At 42.2% G+C, this 23555-nt stretch overlaps 1 protein-coding gene across 1 annotated transcript in view; it reads right to left on the bottom strand.

The window, feature by feature from the left end:
- The window catches only part of mzt1 (mitotic spindle organizing protein 1), a 34993-nt gene that overhangs the window by 4427 nt on the left and 7011 nt on the right, over positions 1-23555 (bottom strand). Inside the window, exon 2 of the mRNA XM_072257311.1 lies at positions 4536-4681. Within this exon, the coding sequence (XP_072113412.1) occupies positions 4536-4681 (146 nt within the window). The remainder of the gene's footprint in view (positions 1-4535; positions 4682-23555) is intronic.

Raw genomic sequence — 23555 nt, 5'->3', positions numbered from 1 at the left:
ACTGCTACACAGCAGTCAAGGATGCCTACCGTTCCATCCCATGGCCTCACTTCGGAAAATCGGACCATCAAGCCGTACTCCTCCTCCCGGCTTACAAACAGAAACTGAAGCGGGAGGTCACGGTGTCAAAAGTAGTGTCGCGTTGGATGGAGGAAACGGATGAGGTCCTCCGTGACTGCTTTGAATCAGTGGACTGGTTAGTATTCAAGGACTTGACAGCTAACCTCGATGAGTATGCCTCAGCTGTCACAGACTTTATTTGGAAATACACGGAGGACTCTGTGTCTCGCAAGACGATCCGGATATTCCCTAACCGGAAACCTTGGATGAATTATGAGGTCAAGTCCCCTTTAAAGACTAGCGCTGCAGCTTTTAGGTCCGGGGATACCAGTTGCTACACGGAATCCAGGCGTGAACTCCGGCAAGCCATTAAGGGTGCCAAGAGGCAATATCGAGCCAAATTGAAAGCCCAGGCTAGCCAAAGGGATGCCAGTAAACTATGGCAGGGTCTAAATGAGATCACCGGGCGCAAAGAAAAGGCTGGGAATATCAATAACTGTAGCGCTTCTCTTCCTGACGAACTTAACGTATTCTACGCAAGACTCGAACAGAAGAGGAGTGTCCCGCTCCCTCCGGTTGAACAGGACCTAGTGGCATCGAGATTCTTCATCACCGAGGAGGACGTTAGAAGGGCCTTCTTGAAGATAAATCCAAGGAAGGCAATGGGCCCAGATGGCGTTCCAGGACGGGTTCTCCGGGCCTGTGCAAGCGAGCTAGCTGGAGTGCTTGCTGACATCTTCAACTGCTCCTTGCTTCAGTCTAAGATCCCCTCGTGTTTAAAGAAGGCAACGATAATCCTAGTGCCGAAGAAGAGCAAGGTGGCATGCCTGAATGACTATTGACCTGTGGCTCCGACATCAATTGCTATGAAGTGCTTCGAGAGATTGGTTATGGTACACATCAACCACAGCCTACCGGTCAACCTCGACACTTTGCAATTCACCTACCGGAGCAACAGGTCAACAGCAGATGCCATCTCTCTGGTCCTACATTTCTCCTTCGAACACCTGGAAAATAAAGACGCATACGCAAGGCTCCTTTTCATTGACTACAGCTCTGCCTTTAATACTATCATTCCAAATAAACTGATTCCCAAGCTCCGGAACCTGGGCCTTAGCACTCAGATCTGCAGCTGGATCTTCAACTTCCTCACAGACAGGATCCAGGCTGTAAAAATAGGGGACAAGCTCTCCCCTACAATCACTCTGATCACCAGTGCCCCACAAGGCTGTGTACTCAGCCCCCTGATTGTGCCCCCATGACTGTGTAGCCAAGTTTCCATCAAACTCAATATATAAGTTTACTGATGACACAACAATTGTGGGCCGTATCTCGGGTAATGATGAGTTTGAGTACAGAGAGGAAATTAAGAACCTGGTGGCATGGTGCGAAGACAATAACCTCAACGTCAGCAAGACGAAGGAATTGGTTGTTGACTTCATAAGGAGTAGCGGATCGCACAACCCAATTTACATCGGTGGTGCGCAAGTGGAACAGGTCAAAAGCTTTAAGTTCCTCCGGGAGGTCATTATCACAAATGACCTGACTTGGTCCAACCAAGCAGAGTTCACTGCCAAGAAGGCCCACCAGCGCCTTTACTTCCTGAGAAAACTAAAGAAATTTGGCCTGTCCTCTAAAACCCTCACTAATTTTTATAGATGCACTGTAGAAAGCATTCTTCTAGGGTGCATCACAACCTGGTATGGAAGTTGTCCTGTCCAAGACCGAAAGAAGCTGCAGAAGATCGTGCACACGGCGCAGCACATCACACAAACCAATCTTCCGTCCGTGGACTCACTTTACACCGCACACTGTCAGAGCAGTGCTGCCAGGATAATCAAGGACATGACCCACCCAGCCAACATACTTTTCGTCCCTCTTCCCTCCAGGAGAAGGTTCAGGAGCTTGAAGACTCGTACGGCCAGATTTGGGAACAGCTTCTTTCCAACTGTGATAAGACTGCTGAACAGATCCTGACCCGGATCTGGGCCACACCCTCCAAATATCCGGACTGCCTCTCAGTTCTTTTGCACTACCTAACTTCTCATTTTTCTATTTATGATTTATAATTTAAATTTTTAATATTTAGTAATTTTAACTATTTTTAGTATTTTTAATATTTAATATTTGTAATCCAGGGAGTGTGAAGCACAGAATAAAATATCACTGTGATGATTGTACGTTCTAGTACCAATTGTTTGGCAACAATAAAGTATAAAGTGTAACACTCAAGTCGAGTGGTCTTTCATTCATTCTGTTATGGCTATTACTCTATAGATTTGTTGAATATGCCCACAAGAAAATGGATCTCAGGGTTGTATATGGTGACATATGTACTTTGATAAAGAAATTTACTTTGTGTTTTATAAATAAATTTCCTAATTCAATTCACTAAAAATGTTAAATGGCTCTCACAAATTAAACAAAATCCTTTTTATCGAGGGTTTTTCTAAATAAAGAGCCTAACTTTCCCTTTTACCAAATTTTTACTGTGTAAAGATTTTCACTGATTAAAAGGTCCTTCCATATCCCATACTGTCAATTAACTGATGCTCAGTACTCTTCTGTACAGTGCAAACTATAAAATCACTATCATTCAAATTACGTCTGTGTTACAATAAGTTTGGGTTTGGACCCGCAGAATCCTCATGACAAACTTCTGCATGCCAGGAAAGCATACCCACTTACACCAAAGCAGGAGAGAATTAAGCAAAAGATCATTCATCCCAATGGGCACACCCTAGTACCTGTAGGCTATACAAATCTTCACCACTGGCATAACCTTTACGTATTTCCACAAGTTTCTTGGTTTAGCAATCTTGAAAAAGCCAATGTGCTTCACTTCTTTGCTTCAATCTGTAATTATTGTACTTAAGTACTTTCCAATTCCTTTTTAAAAGTTCATTATTATTATTATTTGGTCACCAAATTACAGGAAAGATAGGTTGATAGAGTGCAGAGAAGGTTTACAAGGATGTTGCCGGGACTTGAGAAACTGAGTTACAGAGAAAGGTTGAATAAGTTAGGACCTTATTCCCTGGAGCGTAGGAGAATGAGGGGAGATTTGATAGAGGCATATAAAATTATGATGGGTATAGATAGAGTGAATGCAAGCAGGCTTTTTCCACTGAGGCTAGGGGAGAAAAAAACCAGAGGACATGGGTTAAGGGTGAAGGGGGAAAAGTTTAAAGAGAAAATTGGGGGGCGGGGGGGGGGACTTCTTCACAAAGAGAGTGGTGGGAGTGTGGAATGAGCTGCCAGATGAAGTGGTAAATGCGGGCTCACTTTTAACATTTAAGAAAAACTTGGACAGGTATATGGATGAGAGGTATATGGAGGGATATGGTCCGGGTGCAGGTCAGTGGGACTAGGCAGAAAAATGGTTCAGCACAGCCAAGAAGGGCCAAAAGGCCTGCTTCTGTGCTGTAATGTTCTATGGTTCTATAGTTCTAAGTTATTCTAAATTGCCTTCACCCCACTCCATGCATTCCAGATATACACCATCATCTAAAAGTCTCAGTTCTCTTCTTTCTCTTCTGTTGAAAGAGTTTTCAGTTAGTCATTCTACTAAGCATCATCAGTTTTGAAGGCACCTACTGTATCTTCCAATCACAAGCAAGAGAAAATCTGCAGATGCTGGAAATCCAAGGAACACACACAAGATGCTTTGTAAAGACATTGTAAAGACTACTTTTCTCCACAGATGCTGCCTGGCCTGCTGAGTTCCTCCAGCATTTTGTGTGTGTTTATTGTATCTTTCATCAACTTCTGTTCCAACAGCTTTTGCATATGCAGTGTCTGCTAAGAATTTACTGATTATTTTTTTCCTTTTGAAATCTGACCTCTTTATTCTTTACTTCATGTTTTCAAGTTTAAGTATTTGTCAACTTCTGTCACAGAACATTCTTGCTGCAGTCAACCACTGTTCAACTGTGAGTATCAGCTAACCAGAAAATTAGTTTCTGTTGATTCATACTAAACTGCCACCTTACAAGTACATATCTTCATGTTCTGCAATATTTCATTGCAAAGGTATATGCTACATATTTTTCTAATCCAATACCTCACCCTCTAAGCTTAGGTTTCATATCATATTTACACTTGTATAGAAGACCACCTACATTTGTTAAAGTAGCAAATTCCTTTATTCATTAAACCAGTCACAGGATTTCTGCTGCTCCCTAAATTAATCCCTTTTATAGTATATTTATGCAGATTCCGTTGTGACAAACCGTAGGTTACCCTTGTGTAAAAAATTACTAAAGTCAATGGAACCCAACTTTAGGAGTGAAGGAGAATGCACAACACTGTCATATAGCTCGTTAGTACTCTTAACTTTCAAGGCAATAGACCTACACAAAGGATAAGGGTGCTCTAATAAGGTAGGAGAAATCAATCTCAGGTATGTAGGCTCAAATAGCTTTTCCCTGCTATGAAATACACCGTCTGTATTATCGCACATAAATTTTGCTTACTTTAAGTGATTCAGTGGCCTTGCGCAGTTCCTTAATAACTGAGGCCAAGGCTTCAGGATTGATTCCCTGTTCACAAAGACGGACACAGATTGAGAGGGACTCCATGTCAAGACCAGTATTCAGCAATCTTGAAATTTCAAGGAGAACTGGAAGGAAAAAGAAGTTAATTTTATTGCTTTGGGTAGAATTAGAAGACAATTGCTCAGAAGATCCAAAATGCATCATGTTAATATAATACTATATCAGTAACAACTTGCATATAACATGGTCTCGTAATCATGCCATTACCTTTATGTTTTAGTGTCAGGATTCTAGGGACAACATAATCACTTTTAAAATCCACAGCAGCATTAATTAGAATTCAACTAACAGAAATATTAAGTTTAATGTTTCATGTCTAAAGTTTTGCAGTCAATAACTGCAAAAAAAGGTGTATATACACTCAGCCAGTTTTAAATCAATGTGATGAAGTGACATGTCATGATTTTTGAAAGTTCTGAGAAAAAGAAGTTGAACTACAAATCTAAAATTGCTTGCACTTGCTCAATTGTATAAAACTCTTTAGGAAGTAATGCAAGACACAACTGATAGAAAAGAAGTTTAATGTATAATTTCTTTAAATGTACAGTACTGTGGGGATTTTCCCCCACAAAAATCCTCAAGTGATTACAGGTTTCCCCCGCTATCAGAAGGTACAGCGTTCCTATGAAATGGTCCGTAAGGCGGAATCTCATAAAGTGAATAAGCAATTACCATTTATTAATATGGGAAAAATTTTTGGGCGAACCCAGACCCCAAAAAACCCTACAAAACCTGTCAAATAACACATAAAACCTAAAATAACAGTAACATATAGTAAAAGCAGGAATGATATGATAAATACACAGCTTATATAAAGTAGAAATACTTTTCTGCAGCACTGTCTAGCGCAGCGAAAATCTTGCGGAAGCGCTCTCAGCAAAAACAGGGCGCAAGCACTCTTAGCAGAAACACTCTCTCAGTAACCTTTAAGCTATGAAGCTGCCAAATTATACCAAATAACACATAAAAATACACAGCCTATATAAAGTAGAAATAATGTATGTACAGTGTAGTTTCATTTACCGGAATCGGGAAGACTCCAATAAATTGCAGTTTCATCACAGTTAAACACTTCTTATACGAATAAGCACCTGACGCAATCAGCAATTGCCTCTGATCTGGGCGACATTTATGTGCCGGGCGACAACTAATTAACTTGTTTATTTTGGCTTTTTTCTTAAAGTTGTGCTGGGTGCGTTCCGACTACCACTGCACCACTGCATTCTTCGCAGCCCGGAAGTTGGGGACCACTGCTTAAACTATGAAGCTGCCCTCGCCTCAGAAACCGATCAAACCACCCATGACTACCTTTAAATTCCACTTTTGCAACACTTTCATCACCATCGGCCAGTGCTTTCTGTGTCAGCTTATTAAAAAGACTGACTAATTTCTTCTTAAGTATAAGAAAACTTAACGGAACACCACGCTTTGTACACCCATCAATCCACTCAAGCAATAGACTTTCCATTTTATCCATTATTGGATGTTGATTAAGAGAGACCACTTTGCTACGAGCAGAATCAACAGTAACATCGGCAGCTTTCGAAATTCTTTCTCTCCGCGTATAAATAGTGCGAATGGTGGACGCAGGCAAGTTCAACGTGCGGACAATGTCCTTACTTTGTTCACCACGATCAAATCGCTTAATTATGTCTAGTTTTACGCTAAGTGTAACACCCTTACGAGCTCTTTTAGGCTTTTCCGATACCTTGGAACTCATCTTGCTAATGGATGCAGAAAATAAATTGAGATAAAGCAGGTGTTTAAGCAATGCTGGCTAGAATGCAGTTCCGGGGGAGGAGCTTGGCTGCTTGGACGCGAGCTGCTTTTTCTCACGCGCTGCCTTTTTTCGTGAAAACACCTTCTGTTAGCGAAAACAGGTAACTAATGCAGGTCTTTCGTAACAGTGAGGTGTTGTAAAGTAAACGTTCGGAAAACGGGGGCTACCTGCATACTACAGGCATATCTTCAATAAACAGATTAGTTACCTCTTCAGGTCCATAGACCAATTTCCTGAAATTGTTAATGCATACTCTTTCAATCAGGAATAATAAAATAGATATTTATAGATGCAGTTTTGAAACTGCAAGCATTTGAGTGGAAAGATTAAACATAGTTATCTCACTTAAATGTAGAAAAGTTCATTTTTATCTCAGGAAATTGTAATTAAAATTGCACTTAATTTGTCCTTTGACGTCTTAAAGAGAAACATAACTATCGCACAATTAGGACAGTAATGCTAATATTTGAAGCAGAAGGTATATTCTTCAATACAGCAGTTAATGGTCTGGAGTACACGTACATGTATACACACACATACACACACACATACAAATATTTTGTTGCACTTTCAGTTTTAGCTTTAGAATTGTTTTAAAACTGAAATTAGAAATGACATAACATATAATGTAAATTATAAGACTTTATTGATCCCAAAGGAAATTATTGTTACATGGTTGCTCAGTCAGAAGTATATACTTTAAAATACAAAATGTAATCATTGAGGTACAAAAAAAACCAAAATATGCATTAAAAAGTAATACAGATGTGTATTGAAACTATACACTTATATACTTCAGGAGGAGGAGTTGTAGTCGTATAGCCAGAGGGAGAAAGGATCTCCTGTGGGGTTCAGTGGTGCACGTTGGTGGAATCAGTCTGTCACTAAAGGTGCTCGTCTGTTTTCCCAGTACGTCATGGAGGGGGTGAGAGGGATTGTCCATAATGCTCCATAACTTCTGTAGATGCAACCACCAGGAAAGCCAGTTCCAATCCCAGAACAGAAACAGCCTTCTTGATGAGCTTATCAATCTTCTTGGCACCAACTGCTCTCACCTTGCTGGCACGGCAGACTACATCATAGAATAGAATGGTGGCCACAGCCGAAACGTAGAACATCTGCAGCAGAGTACTGCAGATGTTGACCGGAGCCTCCTCAGGAGGTACAGTCGACTCCATCTCGTCTTGTACAGAGCCCCTGTATTTTTAGTTCCTGTCCAGGTGAGCTCCCAGATATTTGTAATCCTGGTTGACTTCCACATCTGTTCCCTTGATGGAGATGGGGATGCAGGGTATTTTCACCTTCCTGAAGTCCACCACCTACTCAAGTCAAGTCACTTTTTATTGACATTTCGATCATAACTGCTGGTACAGTACACAGTAAAAATGGGACAATGTTTTTCAGGACCATGGTGCTACATAAAACAATACAAAAACTACACTGAACTACATAAAAACAACACAAAAACTACACTAGACTACAGACTTACCCAGGACTGCATACAGTGCACAAAAGAGTGCAGGCATTACAATAAATAATAAACAACACAATATACACAGTAGAGGGCAGTAGGTTGGTGTCAGTCCAGGCTCTGGGTATTGCCTAGTCTGATGACTTGGGGGAAGAAACTGTTACATAGTCTGGTCATGAGAGCCCGAATACTTCGGTGCCTTTTGCCAGATGGCAGGAGGGGGAAGAGTTTGTATGAGAGGTGCGTGGGGTCCTTCATAATGCTGTTTGCTTTACGGATGCAGCGTGTGATGTAAATGTCTGTAATTGCGAGAAGAGAGACCCCGGTGATCTTCTCAGCTGACCTCACTATCCGTTGCAGGGTCTTGCAGTCCGAGATGGTGCAATTTCCGAAGCAGGCACTGATGCAGCTGCTCAGGATGCTCTCAATACAACCTCTGTAGAATGTGGTGAGGATGGGGTGTGGGAGATGGACTTTTCTCAGCCTTCGCAGAAAGTAGAGACGCTGCTGGGCTTTCTTTGCTATGGAGCTGGTGTTGAGGGACCAGGTGAGATTCTCCGCCAGGTGAACACCAAGAGATTTGGTGCTCTTAACGATCTCTACGGAGTCGTCAATGTTCAGTGGACAGTGGTCGCACCGTGTCCTCCTGAAGTCAACAACCATCTCTTAAGTTTTGTTCACATTCAGAGACAGGTTGTTGGCTCTGCACCAGTTCCTTTAGCCACTGCACCTCCTCTCTGTATGCTGACTCATCGTTCTTGCTGATGAGACCCACCATGGTCGTGTCATCGGCGAACTTGATGATGTGGTTCAAGCTGTGTGTTGCAGCACAGTCGTGGGTCAGCAGAGTGAACAGCAGTGGACTGAGCACACAGCCCTGGGGGCCCCCGTGCTCAGTGTGATGGTATCGGAGATGCTGCTTCCAATCCGGACTGACTAAAGTCTCCCAGTCAGGAAATCTAGGATCCAGCTGCAGAGGGAGGTGTTCAGGCCCAGTAGGCTCAGCGTTCCAATCAGTATTTGAGGAATGGTTGTGTTGAATGCCGAACTGAAGTCTATGAACAGCATTCCAATGTACATGTCTTTTTTGTCCAGGTGGAGGGTGATGGCAATGGCGTCGTCTGTTGAACGGTTGGGACAGTACACGAACTGCAGAGGGTCCAGTGAGGGGGGAAGCAGAGTCTTGATGTGCCTCATGACAAGCCTCTTGAAACACTTCATGATGATGGATGTGAGTGCAACGGGACCGTAGTCAGTGAGGCAGAACACTGGACTTCTTCGGCATGGGGACGATGGTGGCGGCTTTGAAGCACGTAGGAACGACGGCGCAGCTTAGGGAGATGTTGAAGACATCAGTGAGAATCTCTGCTAGCTGGTCTGCACATCCTCTAAGCACTCTGCCAGGAATATTGTCTGGTCCAGCAGCCTTCCGTGGGTTGACCCCACACAGGGTTCTCCTCACATCGGCCACAGTAAAACACAGCACCTGGTCATTTGGAGGAGGGTTGTCTTCTTCGCCGCCACATCATTTTCAGCCTCAAAACGAGCGTAGAAGTTGTTCAACAAATCTGGGAGGGAGGCATCACCAGCACAGTGAGGTTATGTTGTCCTGTAGTTGGTGATGTCCTGAATGCCCTTCCACATTCGCCGTGTGTCGCCGCTGTCCTGGAAGTGGCTGTGGATTCACTGGGCGTGTGCACGCTTTGCCTCTCTGATGGCCCAGGGCAGTTTGGCCCTCGCTGTTGTTAGGGCTGCCTTGTCACCTGCTCTGAAGGTGGAGTCACGGGTCCTCAGCAGTGTATGCACCTCCGCAGTCATCCATGGCTTCTGGTTAGCACATGTAGAGATGGTCTTGGCCACAGTGACGTCATCAATGCACTTGCTGATGTTAGTCACTGATGCCGTGTATTCCTCTAAGTTGGGAGAGTCACCATCGGTTGCAGCCTCCCTGAACATGTGTCAGTCAGTGTGCTCCTTGGTCTTAGTGATGTTGAGCTGCAGGTGATTCAGCCCACACCATTCAACAAAGTTGCCCCACTCTTCTGTGCTCAGCCTCTTGACCTGTCTGATATAGGCCACAATTGCTGAATCGTCTGAAAACTTCTACAGGTGGAGTATCTGATGTCCGAGGTGTAGATGGTGAACAGCACAACCCCCTGAGGTGTCCCTGTGCTGCTAACCACAGTATCTGATACACAGCTCTGCAATCTCATAGACTACCTGTCCAGACGGCCACAGTATGTAATCCAGGACACCAGTGTAGCATCATCAACATCTCCATGAACTTACTCTCTAGTAAAGGTTATATGGTGTTAAAAGCACTGGAAAAATCAAAGAACATGATTCTCACAATACTGCCTGTCTCATCTAGATGGGCGCAAGCCTGTTGAAGCAGGAAGACGATGGCATCATTGACTCCAGTATGTGGTTAGTAAACGAACTGCATGGGGTTCAGTGATGGATATATGATGGTGTGTCAGGATCAGTCTTTCTAATGATTTCATAATATCAGAATTAGAATCAGGTTTATTATCACCAGTACGTGACATGAAATTTGTTAACTTGGCAGCAGCAGTTCAATGCAATACATAATCTAGCAGAGAAAATAATAATAATAAATAAACAAGTAAATCATTTACGTATATTGAATAGATTTCAAAAAAACGTGCAAAAACAGAAATACTGTATACAGGTGTCCCCTACTTTTCGAATGTTCGCTTTACGAAACCTCACTGTTATGAAAGACCTACATTAGTACCCTGTTTTCGCTAACAGAAGGTTTTTTCACTGTTACGAAAAAAGCAGCGTGTGAAAAATGGCAGCGTGCAAAAAAAAAAAGCAGCGCTTGCCCCGAGCAGCCAAGCTCCTCCCCTCGGAACTGCATTCTAGCCGCCATTGCTTAAACTTGATATATTTTGTGCATCCGTTAGCAAGATGAGTTCTAAGGTATCGGAAAAGCCTAAAAGAGCTCGTAAGGGTGTTACATTTAGCGTAAAACTAGACATAATTAAGCGTTTCAATCATGGTGAACGAAGCAAAGACATTGTCCACACGTTGAACTTGCCTGCATCCACCATTTGCACTATTTATACGCAGAGAGAAAAAATCTTGAAAGCTGCCGATGTTACTGTTGGTTCTGCTCGTAGCAAAGTGGTTTCTCTTAGTCGGCATTCAGTAATGGATAAAATGGAAAGTCTATTGCTTGAGTGGATTGATGGGTGTACAAAATGTGGTGTTCCTTTAAGTTATCTTATACTTAAGGAGAAATCAATCAGTCTTTTAAATAAGCTGAAACAGAAAGCACTGGCCGATGGTGATGAAAGTGTTGCAAAAGTGGAATTTAAAGGTAGTCACAGGTGGTTTGATCGGTTTCTGAGGCGAGGGCAGCTTCATAGTTTAACATTTACCGGAGAGAGTGCTTCGGCTGATACTGAAGCTGCCAAAAGGTTCCCAGCAGAACTGAAGAAAATAATTACAGAAGGTGGTTATTCGTATAAGCGAGTGTTTAAATGTGACGAAACTGCAACTTATTGGAAAAAATTGCTGAGTAAGACATTTATTTCGAAAGAAGAAAAGCAGGCTAAGGGACACAAGGCATCGAAGGACAGGTTTACCCTAATGCCTACTATTAACGCCACTGGTGATGCTGTCCTTAAGCCTCTACTAGTGTACCATTCAGAAAATCTGAGGGTACCTAAAGGCGTTGATAAGAAAACACTTCCCGTTGTGTTCCATTCACATCCAAGCAGTTGGAACACCCAAGTGCTTTTTTCTGAGTACACGGGCAGATACCTTAGTCCTTTTGTTGAAAAATACTGTAGAGAAAATAACCTCGATAATAGGTGTCTTGTGATTGTAGATAATTGTGCTGCTCATCCGCCTGCCATTACCGAGTATGGCGGTAACATTTGTGTTGCGTTCTTACCGCCGAATACGACATCGTTGCTGTAGCCGTGTGACCAAGGCCTAACAGCCACAATTAAGGCTTACTATACGCAAAACGTGATGCGTTTTATTGTAAGTGCTATTGATAGAGAGGGCAACTCCAAAGTGTCTTTGTGAGAGATCTGGAAAGACTACAATATAAAACTGGCAATCGCCAACATTAGGCTAACAGTCTCGATGAGAAATGGCATTTGGAGGAAACTATGTCCCGAAGCAATGAACGATTTTAAAGACTTCGAACCATCAACAATAAATACGACAATAGTGAGCTTGGCTAAGGAGGCGGGGTTTGTGGAAGTTGACGAAGATGATGTTGAGGAGGTTTTGGCATCCCATGACCAAGAATTGACAGATGAAGAGCTGATGCAATTGCAAGAGGAAAGGATAACAATCGAAACCGAACGCAGTAGCAAAAATGAAGTCGCCCAGGGACTGAACGTGAAGCAGTTGCGTGATATCTTCGCTGCGATTGACAGCGCTGCAATGATTGCAGAAAAGTATGACTTTAATTTTGAAAGGGCACGTAGGTTTAGGGCAGGTTTGCAGGATGTTTTGAGTGCTTACAAAGAACTGTATGATAGAAAAATGCGCGAGGCTCAGCAGTCAAGTATACTGTCGTTTTTCAAGCCTTGCACATCAGCCACAGCAGACGACGAACCTCGACCTTTGACATCGAGGCAGGCAGACATAGGAGAAGATGACCTGGCTACCCTATTGGAAACAGACAACGATGAGATGCCTCCCCAGTCTCCTCTTACCTCCCACCACCCCAATTTCCCACGACTCAGCCTAACACACCATTCCGATTCCCGTAAGTGAAACTACACTGTACATACATTATTTCTACTTTATATAGGTTGTGTATTTTTGTGTTATTTAGTATGATTTGTTATTTGGTATGATTTGGCAGCCTCGTTGCTTAAAGGTTACTGGAGAGAGTGCTTCCGCCGACAGTGCTTCTGCCGAGAGCGCATGCGTCAGATTTTCGCTGCGCTAGACTGTGCTTCAATGATTGCAAAAAGTATTTCTACTTTATATAGGTTGTGTATTTATCATATCATTCCTGCTTTTACTATATGTTACTGTTATTTTAGGTTTTATGTGTTATTTGACATGATTTGGTACGTTATTTTTTGGGTCTGGAAATGCTCAAAAATTTTTCCCATATTAATAAATGGTAATTGCTTCTTCACCTTACGACATTTCCGCTTACGAACCGTTTCATTGGAACGCTCTACCTTCAGATGGCAGGAAAAACCTGTATTAAAAAAAAAGTGAGGCAGTGTCCAAAGATTCAATGTCCATTTAGGAATCAGATGGCAGAGGGGAAGAAGCCACTCCTGAGCCTGTGTGTGTGTGCCTTCAGGCTTCTGTACCTCCTACCTGATGGTAACAGTAAGAAAAGGGCATGCCCTGGGTGCTGGAGGTTCTTAATAATAGACGTTGCCTTTCTGAGACACTGATCCCTAAAGATGTCCCGTGTACTTTGTAGGCTAGTGCCCAAGATGGAGCTGACCTTCTTTCAGTCCTGTGCAGTAGCCCCTCCATACCAGACAGTGATGCAGCCTGTCAGAATGCTCTCCATGGTACAACTATAGAAGTTTTTGAGTATATTTGTTGACATGCCAAATCTCATCAAACTCCTAATAAAGTATAGCCGCTGCCTTGTCTTCTTTATAACTACATCAATAAGTTGGAACCAGGTTAGATCCTCAAAGATCTTGACACCCAGGAATTTGAAGCTGCTCCCTCTCTCTACTTCTGATCCCTTTATGAGGATTGGTATGTGTTCCTTCATCTTACCCTTCCTGAAGTCCACAATCAGCTCTTTCATCTTACTGACGTTGAGTGCCAGGCTGTTGCTGTGACACCATTCCACTAGTTGGCATATCTCACTCTTGTACACCTTCTCATCATCACCTGAGATTCTACCAACAATGGTTGCATCGTCAGCAAATTATAGATGGTATTTGAGCTATGCCTAGCCACACAGTCATGTGTATATAGAGAGCAGAGCAGTGGACTAGGCACACGCCCCTGAGGTGCGCCAGTGCTGATCGTCAGTGAGCAGAATATGTAATCACCAATCCATACAGATTGTGTTCTTCCGGTTAGGAAGGTGAGAATCCAATTACAGAGGGAGGTACAGGGGCCCAGGTTCTGCAACTTCTCAATCAGGACTGTGGGAATGATGGTATTAAATGCTGAGCTATAGTCAATGAACAGCATCCTGACATAGGTGTTTGTGTTGTCCAGGTGGTCAAAAGCCATGTGGAAAGCCATTGAGATTGCGCCTGCTGTTGACCTATTGTGACGATAGGCAAATTGCAATGGGTCTTGGTCCCTGCTGAGGCAGAAGTTCAGTCTAGTCATGACCAACCTCTCAAAGCATTTCATCACTGTCGATGTGAGTGCTACTGGGTGATTGTCATTAAGACAGCCCACATTATTCTTCTTAGGCACTGGAATAATTGTTGCCTTTTTGAAGCAAATGGGAACTTCCACCCGCAGCAGTGAGAGGTTGAAAATGTCCTTGAATACTCCCGCTAGTTGGTTGGCACAAGTTTTCAGAGCCTTACCAGGTACTCCATCAAGAACTTCTGCCTTGCGAGGGTTCACTCTCTTTAAAGACAGTCTAACATCGCCCTCTGAGACAGAGATCACAGGGTCATCAGGTGCAGTAGGGATCTTCACAGCTGTAGTTGTGTTCTCCCTTTCAAAGCGTGCATAGAAGGCATTGAGTTCATCAGGTAGTGAAGCATCGCTACCATTCAGCTATTGGGTTCCACTTTGTAGGCAGTAATGTTTTGCAGACCTGTCAGAGTTGCCGTGCATTCGATGCCACCTCCAACCTCGTTCAAAATTGTCTCTTCGCCCTTGAAATAGCCTTCCGCATATCATACCTGGTTTTCTGGTACACGCCTGGGTTGCCAGACTTGACTGTCACAGATCTAGCCTTCAGCAGATGACTACCTCCTGGTTCATCCACGGCTTTTGGTTTGGAAATGTACAGCAAGTCCACATGCGAGGTCAGTGTCACTGGGTGTGGTGGGACACGACTTCCTGGGTACTGGAACTAGGCAGGATGTTTTCCACAGCAAAGGGATCCTCTCCAGGCTCAGGCTCAGGCTCAGATTAAGGAGGTAGCACACGCCTTGTGTACCCTTGGGCTGATGCCGTCCAGGCCCACAGCCTTGCCTGGGTGAAGTCTGCTGAGCTTTCTCCTTAGCTGCTCAGCAGTGATAATCCATGTATCTTGGGTCATTGGCTCTCCGTTGACCTCCTATCTCCATCTCTGAATGCCCTCTTCTTCCTGTTCAGTATGGCTTTGACATCCAAAGGTTTATTGTTTGGGAAACAGCTTACAGTCCTAGTTGGAACAGTATTATCCTCAAAGAAGTGATGTACCCTGTAATGCAATCCATCAGTCCTTCAATGTCCTCTCCATATGGACTACAGAGCACATCCCAGTCAGTCTCTTCAAGGCAGCCTTACAGGGCCTCATTGGCCTCCTGTGACCATTTCCTAACAGACTTCTTGATCACAGGTTGCAACTGGACCAGAAGCTTATACAAGGACTGAAGCAACACCAGGTTATGATCTGATCTGCCAAGTTATACATATATGTACACTTGTCTCCCTTACTCTGAGGACAGCTTACATAGATTGATGAGCTTCTTTCCACATTTCTTATAATAAAAATCACCTACCATTATATTTACTGCTGAAATACAATTCACATCCTTCAAATCCTCAGATTTTCATTGTATTCCTCCAATTCCAAAATACATAAATGTCAGATCTCGATTATATTTGATCCCCAGGCTCTTTTTGGAGTTCCAAGAATGAGTGAAGAACTTCGATTTTCACAATAATTTATTTTAAAGTTTAAAGGAAGATAGGGTAACAAGGCAGATGAGAGATGAGAAATTAAAAGATTCAATATAAAAAGATAGCACCGTTGAAAAATCTATTACCTTTATACTCGAGATAAAAGGAGTTTAGAGATAAACCAATTAATAGGCTACACAATTAAAACAATTACAACATATGTATAATGTGCTAATACTTAGCCAATTAAAAAAATGAGAAGATATAAACAAGAGAGATTCTGCAGATGCAGGAAATTCAAGCAACGTACACAAAATGCTGGAGAAACTCAGCAGGCCAAGCAGCATCTATGGAAAAGAGTAAACAGACAAAGTTTCAGGCCAAAGGTCTCATTGTACAAGTTCATTGTAGTGCTAACTGGTTATAGTGTTGTGTTACTCGAGTAGTGAGTTAAGCCGGATTTATACTTGTGCATACCGTCTACGCTGTAGGCCTGATTTATACTTTTGCATAGCCCTACGCCATAGCGAGCGTGCGTTGTTGTGTCTGCGTCACTCTGCAATTCACCGCCAAAATGCTAGTTGGTGATGGGGTTTCTATGCCACTGTGTTGAGTTTCTTCGTGAGAGACATGGACGAGGAAATGCATTTCAAATATTTTCAGATGTTGGCAGACAGATTTGATGATTTGGTTCATCGTCTCCAACCATTTATTTTGTATCAGTGTACAGACATGGCGGAGAAAAGCAATCGGAAATGCATATGAGGAAATGTGATGCTACCAAGCGGACCAATCACAGTTGTTGCAGTCTGCGTCGCCACGAATTGTGAGTTACTTTTTTGGGGAGGTGCATGTCACCCTACAGCGTAAGGTACGCGGTACCTACAGCGTACATTTAACACAGAAGTATAAATTGGGCTTAAGGCTGTTCATTAATTCACCTACCAGTTTCTTGACTGTATTCTTCCAATAGTCAAGAAACCGAACTAATTGTCAACATCTGTAGTGCAAAATTAAAAGAAACAAATTAAGATATTACCATAAAGGAACTATCATCCAAGTTCAACACTTAAATTCAATGCTAAAATGCTGTAGCATTTTTATTAAATCACTTGAGGTTCAACCATTTGAATTGGGAACAATATGCTACTTGTTACATATACTCAGTGGCCATTTTATTAGGTACAGCCTGATAATGCAAATATCAATTCTCACAAGCTTGGTACTCTAAAAATGGCAATTAAGCATGTTCTCGCCTATCTGACAAGGAAATGTGGAGAAAGGCAATGCAATTAAAGCTACGTTAGAGAAATAACTCATCGGGGTGATTGATAAGTTTGTGGCCTAAGGTAGAAGGAGATGAGTTATTACCAAACTTTCTGCATAATCACTCAAAGCGTTGAACTGCATGTGCATGGGACGAGAGCTGTATAATTCATCTCCTTCTACCTTAGGCCACGAACTTATCAATCATCCCTGCCGTGGACACTTTCTGGAGGTCCAAGGTCTGTATGCTCCACGACTGCTGGACTAAGTGTGTAAATGCAGGAGGGGACTATGTTGAAAAATAAACGTGCTAGGTTTTCTAAAATTGACTCCTTCTACCTTAGGCCACAAACTTATCAATCACCCTCGTATATGGGGTTACTAACCTGGATAAAGAAGTGGAAGTGAGATTTTTTTTTAAATTCAATTAATGTTTTTATTAAATGGTTGGTTAACATGTACTAATATAATTTATTTCAACTGTGAAGAGACAACCCAGGTTGCCAAAAGACAAGGGTTTCAGGACCCATCAACCGAGTAATGAAGACAACCATGGATGCGAGGCTGACATATCAACTGGGCCCACAGGGTTACAAGAGAGTAGTGCAACCACTGGATTCATGTGGAATGAGAGTTTAAGCTAACGCAAGGGATGAGTATGACCCAAATCAATGACAGCTGATAGCACTGTCTGGTTTGGGTTATAGGTTAGAATACAGAACAGTTTAAGAGATTGAAAGTAACAAATTAGTCATGGATATGAATATGTTCAACTTATAATATCTGGGTGAACACAAGACATAACCAGCAGCATTTGTCAAATATGGTAGGTAATTTTAGATTAATTAATTTTGGTTTCTATACGCAAATAATCTGCATTGACAGTTTTATAAAAACAGCTTGCAACAAATTAGATTCTGGAGCTGCTATAACTTGCTGAAAGCCACAGCAAATGCATTTTTAAAAAAAAATAAGCATTATTATCTGTGCAAATCAAATTTTGCCATCCTGAACAAATGTAATTTAAAGTTTGAAATGATTAGGCAGTGTTGTATGAAACCTGCAGTCATGACATTGTACAGCTGGATCCACTTTTTTGGCAAGGACATTCAATGCTTTATTCAAGATTGATCAAGAACAATTATAATGATTCCTGTTTACAAATTTAATATCGATGAAAGACCAGTTCAAACCATCACTCAATAAGTCAACTTTCAAGATTTACAGTTCTGCTGTTAAATATGTAACAGAACCAATGATTTTAAGATTACGGTTATAAATCTGTTGGAATTTAAAGAAATAACAAGCAGGATAGATAAAGGAGAATCAGTGTATGTTGTGCACTTGGATTTTCAGAAGGCCTTTGACAAGTGCCACACATGAGGCTGCTTAACAAGAGAAGAGTCCCTGATATTACAGAAAAGATACTAGCATGGATAGAAAGCAAAGTTTGGGAATAAAAAGAGCCTTTTCTGGTTGGCTGCCGGTGACTAGTGGCGTTCCACAGGGGTCAGTATTGGGACCAATTCTTTTTACATTATACTGTATGTCAATGATTTGCTTGATGGAATTGATGCCTTTATGTCCAAGTTTGCAGACGATATGAAGATAGGTAGAGGGACAGGTAGTGTTGAGGAAGCAGGGAGGCTGCAGAAGGATTTAGACAGATTAGGACAATGGGCAAAGAAGTGGCAGATGGAATAATGTCAGGAACTACATGATCATGCACTTTGGTTGAAGACGACTATTTTCTAAACAGGAAGAAAAATCAAAAATCCGATGTGCAAAAGGACCTGCAAGTCATTGTGCAGGATTCCCTAAAAGTTAACTCGCAGGTTGAGTCAGTGGTGAGGAAGGCATTGCAATGTTAGTATGCATTTCGAGAGGTCTAGAATATAAAAGCAAGGAACTGGTGAGGCCTGACTTGAAGTACTGTGAGCAGTTTTGGGCCCCTCATCTAAGAAAGGATGTCCTGGCATTGGACAGGGTTTACAAGAGGTTCATGTGAAAGATTCCAGGAATGAAAGGGCTATCACAAGAGGAGCATTAGATGGTTCTGGGCCTGTACTCCAGGAATTTAGAAGAATGATAGGGGGATCTCATTGAAACCTATCAAATGTTGTAAATCCTAGATAAAGTGGATGTGGAGAGGATGTTTCCTATAGTGGGGAGCACTGAACCAAAGAGCAAAGCCTCAGAATGGAGAATGCCCACTTAGAATGGAAATGGAGAGGAATTTCTTTATCCAGAGGGCAGTGAATCTGTGGAATTCATTGCCACAGGTGGTTGTGGAGTGGGTGTATTTAAGGCAAAGGTTGATAGGTTCTAGATATCAGGGCATGAAAGGTTACAAGAAGGCAAGGAAATGGGATTGAGAGGAGAAAGCAGATCAGCCACCGTGAAACGGCGGAGCAGACTTGATGGTCTGGATTGCCTGATTCTGCTCCAATGACTTAAATGAATAAGACTAGTTGAAAGCTAGAAGGAAATTTTATGTACAGTGACAGTAATTTATTATCATGCAGGACTTTGCTGGAACCTGACCACGCTGTAGCAAGTCTGCAGTAAAGAACCTTAGATCCTATTTTGAGTCTGTATTTGCAACACTAACAGAAAAAAACACTGCTTTTTTGGTTAAATATTTTAAACAGCAGTTCAGCCTGCAAGAAAGTTATACGTCTTATCATTTGTAAATTTGAATTCCAAAAATAAAGCTTATTTCCTATTCCTATAGTACAAACCCCAATTCCAGAAAAGTTGGGATATTTTCAGAAATGCAATAAAAACAAAAACCTGTGATATGTTAATTCATGCGAACCTTTATTTAACTGACAAAAGTACAAAGAAAAGATTTTCAATAGTTTTACTGACCAACTTAATTGTATTTTGTAAACATACACAAATTTAGAATTTGAAGGCTGCAACACACTCAACAAAAGTTGGGACAGAGGCATGTTTACCATTGCATTACATCTCTTTTCCTTTCAATAAGACTTTTTAATCGTTTTGGAACTGAGGATACTAATTGTAGTAGATTTGCAATTTGAAATTTTGTCCGTTCTTGCTTGATATAAGACTTCAGCTGCTCAACAGTCTGTGGTCTCCGTTGTCTGATTCTCCTCTTCATGATGCGTCATACATTTTCAATAGGAGACAGATCTGGACTGACAGCAGGCCAGTCAAGCACACGCACTCTGTGTCTACAAAGCCACGCTGTTGTAGCCCATGCAGAATGTGGTCCGGCATTGTCCTGCTGAAATAAGCATGGACGTCCCGGGAAGAGACGTCACCTTGATGGCAACATATGTCTCTCTAAGATCCTAATATACACCTCAGAGTCAATGGTACCTTCCCATACATGCAACTCACCCATGCCAAGGGCACTGATGCACCCCCTTACCATCACAGATGCTGGCTTTTGCACCTTTTGCTGATAACAATCTGGATGGTCGTTTTCATCTTTGGCACGGAGAACTCGACACCTGTTTTTTCCAAAAACTAGCTGAAATGTGGACTCATCTGACCACAGCACATGGTTCCACAGTCTTTCGGTCCATCTGAGATGAGCTCAGGCCCAGAGGACTCGCCAGAGTTTCTGCATGTACGGCTTCCTCCTTGCGTAATACAGTTTCAAGTTGCATTTCTGGATGCAGCGACGGACTGTGTTGCATGACAATGGTTTTCCGAAGTACTCCCGAGCCCAGGTGGTTATAATTGTCACAGTAGCATGACGGTTTCTTAGGCAGTGCCACCTGAGGGCTCGAAGATCACGCGCATTCAACAGTGGTTTCCAACCTTGCCCTTTACGCACTGAGATGTCTCTGAATTCTCTGAATCTTTTCACAATATTATGTACTGTAGATGTTGAAAGACCTAAATTCTCTGCAATCTTGCGTTGAGAAATGTTCCTTTTGAACTGACTAACAATTCCCTCAGGAATTTTGGCACAAAGGGGTGAGACACAACCCATCCTTGCTTGCAAAGACTGAGCCTTTAATGGACACTACTTTTATACCCAGTCATGATACCTCACCTGCTACTAATTAGCCTACTTAATGTGGAGTCTTCCAAACCAGTGTTACTTGAATATTCTGTGCACTTTTCAATCTTCTTTTAACTCTGTCCCAACTTTTGTTGAGTGTGTTGCAGCCATCAAATTCTAAATTTGTGTATATTTAGAAAATACAATTAAGTTGGCCAGTAAAGCTATTGAAAATCTTTTCTTTGTCTTTTGTCAGTTAAATAAAGGTTCACGTGAATTAACATACCACAGATTTTTGCTTTTATTGCATTTTGAAAAATATCCCAACTTTTCTGGAAATGGGGTTTGTAAATCTGGAGAGAAAAATGATCAGGAGGTGGGGATGGGATCAATTTGAAAATGAAAATTATCTTTAGGAGGCCAAACAAGTATAGGGAAAATGCCAGAGGACGTATGGGAAATTAAGTCTGTTTATATTTGGGAACTATTCTATCGAAACTGAAAGAAATAGGGCTGCAATGAATAATCCAGTATTCATCAAGGAAAGAAACGGTTTCACACATACTCCTCTTGGGAAGTGGTCGCCAGCAACAAAATGTTAACTGTTTGATTATAGTGAAGGATGCCAAAAATTACAGCACACAAAATAACCAAACCAAGTGGGCAGAATGACGCCCTGAGACCCTGTTCACACTGCATTTGCACTCACAAACTTCAGCCAGGCAAGGATGGATCTGCCTCTCCTCCGCCCAACAGCAAATATGAATTCTTGATAAGGTGAAGTGCACCTCAAATAAACAAGAAAAGTATCCAGGCTGAAAAAGGCCAGTGGCCACCCATTTCAATTCCATTTCCCATGCCGATACATCCATCAATGGCCTCCTCCACTGTTGTGATGAAGCCACACTTAGGCTGGAGGAACACCACTCTATTTTCCATATAGGCAACCTCTAAACCGATGGCATGAACATCGATTTCTTGAAATTCCGGTAATGCCCCACCCCTTCACCATTTCCCATCCCCTTTTCCCCCTCTCACCTATCTCCCTGCCTACACATCACCTCCCTCTGGTGCTCCTCCCCACTTTTCTTTCTTCCATGGCCTTCTGTCCTTTTCTAGTAGACCCCGCCCCTTCTCCAACCCTGTACCTCTTTCACCAATCAACTTCCCAGCTCTTCACTTCATGCCACCCCCCTCAGGTTTCACCTGTCACCTTGTGTTTCTCTCTCACCCTCCTCCACCTTTTTAAATCTACTCTTCAGCTTTTTTTTCTCCAGTCCTGCCAAAGGGTCTCAGCCTGAAATGTCGAGTGTACTCGTTTCCATAGATGCTGCCAGGCCTGCTGAGTTCCTCCAGCATTTTGTGTGTGTTGCTTGGATTTCCAGTATCTGCAGATTTTTTCTTGTTTGTGAAAAGATTGGGAAAGCCAGTTCCAGATTTTGCTAAAACAACCAAAGTCTAAATATATACTGCATTCCCTGGAAACCCATAAAAAGTTGTGGAATTGTGTATTGGGATGGATTAGAAAATGATTATTAGTTTACAATATGTATGCCAGTCTAACAGCTTCACCCCAATCAATAGGTTCAAGACACAGCATCTGGAGTACTAAATCCTCAGATGACATGCCCAAAGCAAAAGTCGGTCCTACAACTGCAGAAAAACAACATGCCATCTGTAAAGAATCTAGCAGCATTACTTTTTAAAAAACAGGGATGTTCTTCCTGGAGATCAGTGAACTATCAACTAACCTCTTGCCATTACTGGGTTGCCCTCTGTTCACTGTTTGCTTGGGATGCATATGCTGCATATTTCGCACTTTGCAAGGATGACTAACTTATATTTATGAGGTGCATTCCACAATGTCAGACTGTCTCAAAGTGCTTTGCTCCCCGAAGATTTCTTCTTCAGAAAAATGTAATAAACACTTTGAAAAAAACATTCAAATGGATGTCAAACACCAGGACATTCTAGAAGAACCAAGGCACATTAGAAAGAATCCTGGCAATCCTTCAAAATCTTTTCACCACCAACAAAATTACAGCAGTTTGACAACTACTGCTCCAATACCAAACAAGAAGCTCAGCATCTGCTTACTTGATAGACATTGCTTCACCAACTTCAAGTTTAATTATCATTCAATCATACACAAATACAGCCAAATGAAACGGCATTACTCCACGGCCAAGGTGCAGAACACAGTACGAAGTCACACAGAGCACAAGGCACATACAAGATATCAGTAAAATACACACATACTTATACAGTCCAAGACAGAGTCCCATGAATGTTGCAGCAGTCTGCAGTAAAACACAATACTTGTCTTCTGCTGAGTGAACACTGGGGGGCAGCACTGACTCCAGCTTGGATGTCACACTACAAAGCCTCTGGTGGGCACACGACCCCAACACCTCTCTTAAATGTCTACTCCCTCATTACCTGTACAACATAGCTAAATCTATCTAACCTCCATAATGCTCTGCAACAACTCACCAAGCTTTCTGTCAAAGTACCAGAGAAACACTCAACTTGAAATTTATCATATAAAAGGTTAGGGAGGTTCACACGTGGATTCACCCATATTGCTATTCCTTCACCATTCTTTCCTGGCAAACTCTAACCCAGGGGTAGGCAACCTTAAGCACAAATGATTTTCTAGCATGC

The sequence above is a fragment of the Mobula birostris genome, chromosome 5 (genome assembly GCF_030028105.1).
Source record: "Mobula birostris isolate sMobBir1 chromosome 5, sMobBir1.hap1, whole genome shotgun sequence".
Lineage (NCBI taxonomy): Eukaryota > Metazoa > Chordata > Chondrichthyes > Myliobatiformes > Myliobatidae > Mobula > Mobula birostris.
Note: the sequence above shows the minus strand (reverse complement) of the source record. Positions and strands in the feature narration are given on the sequence as shown.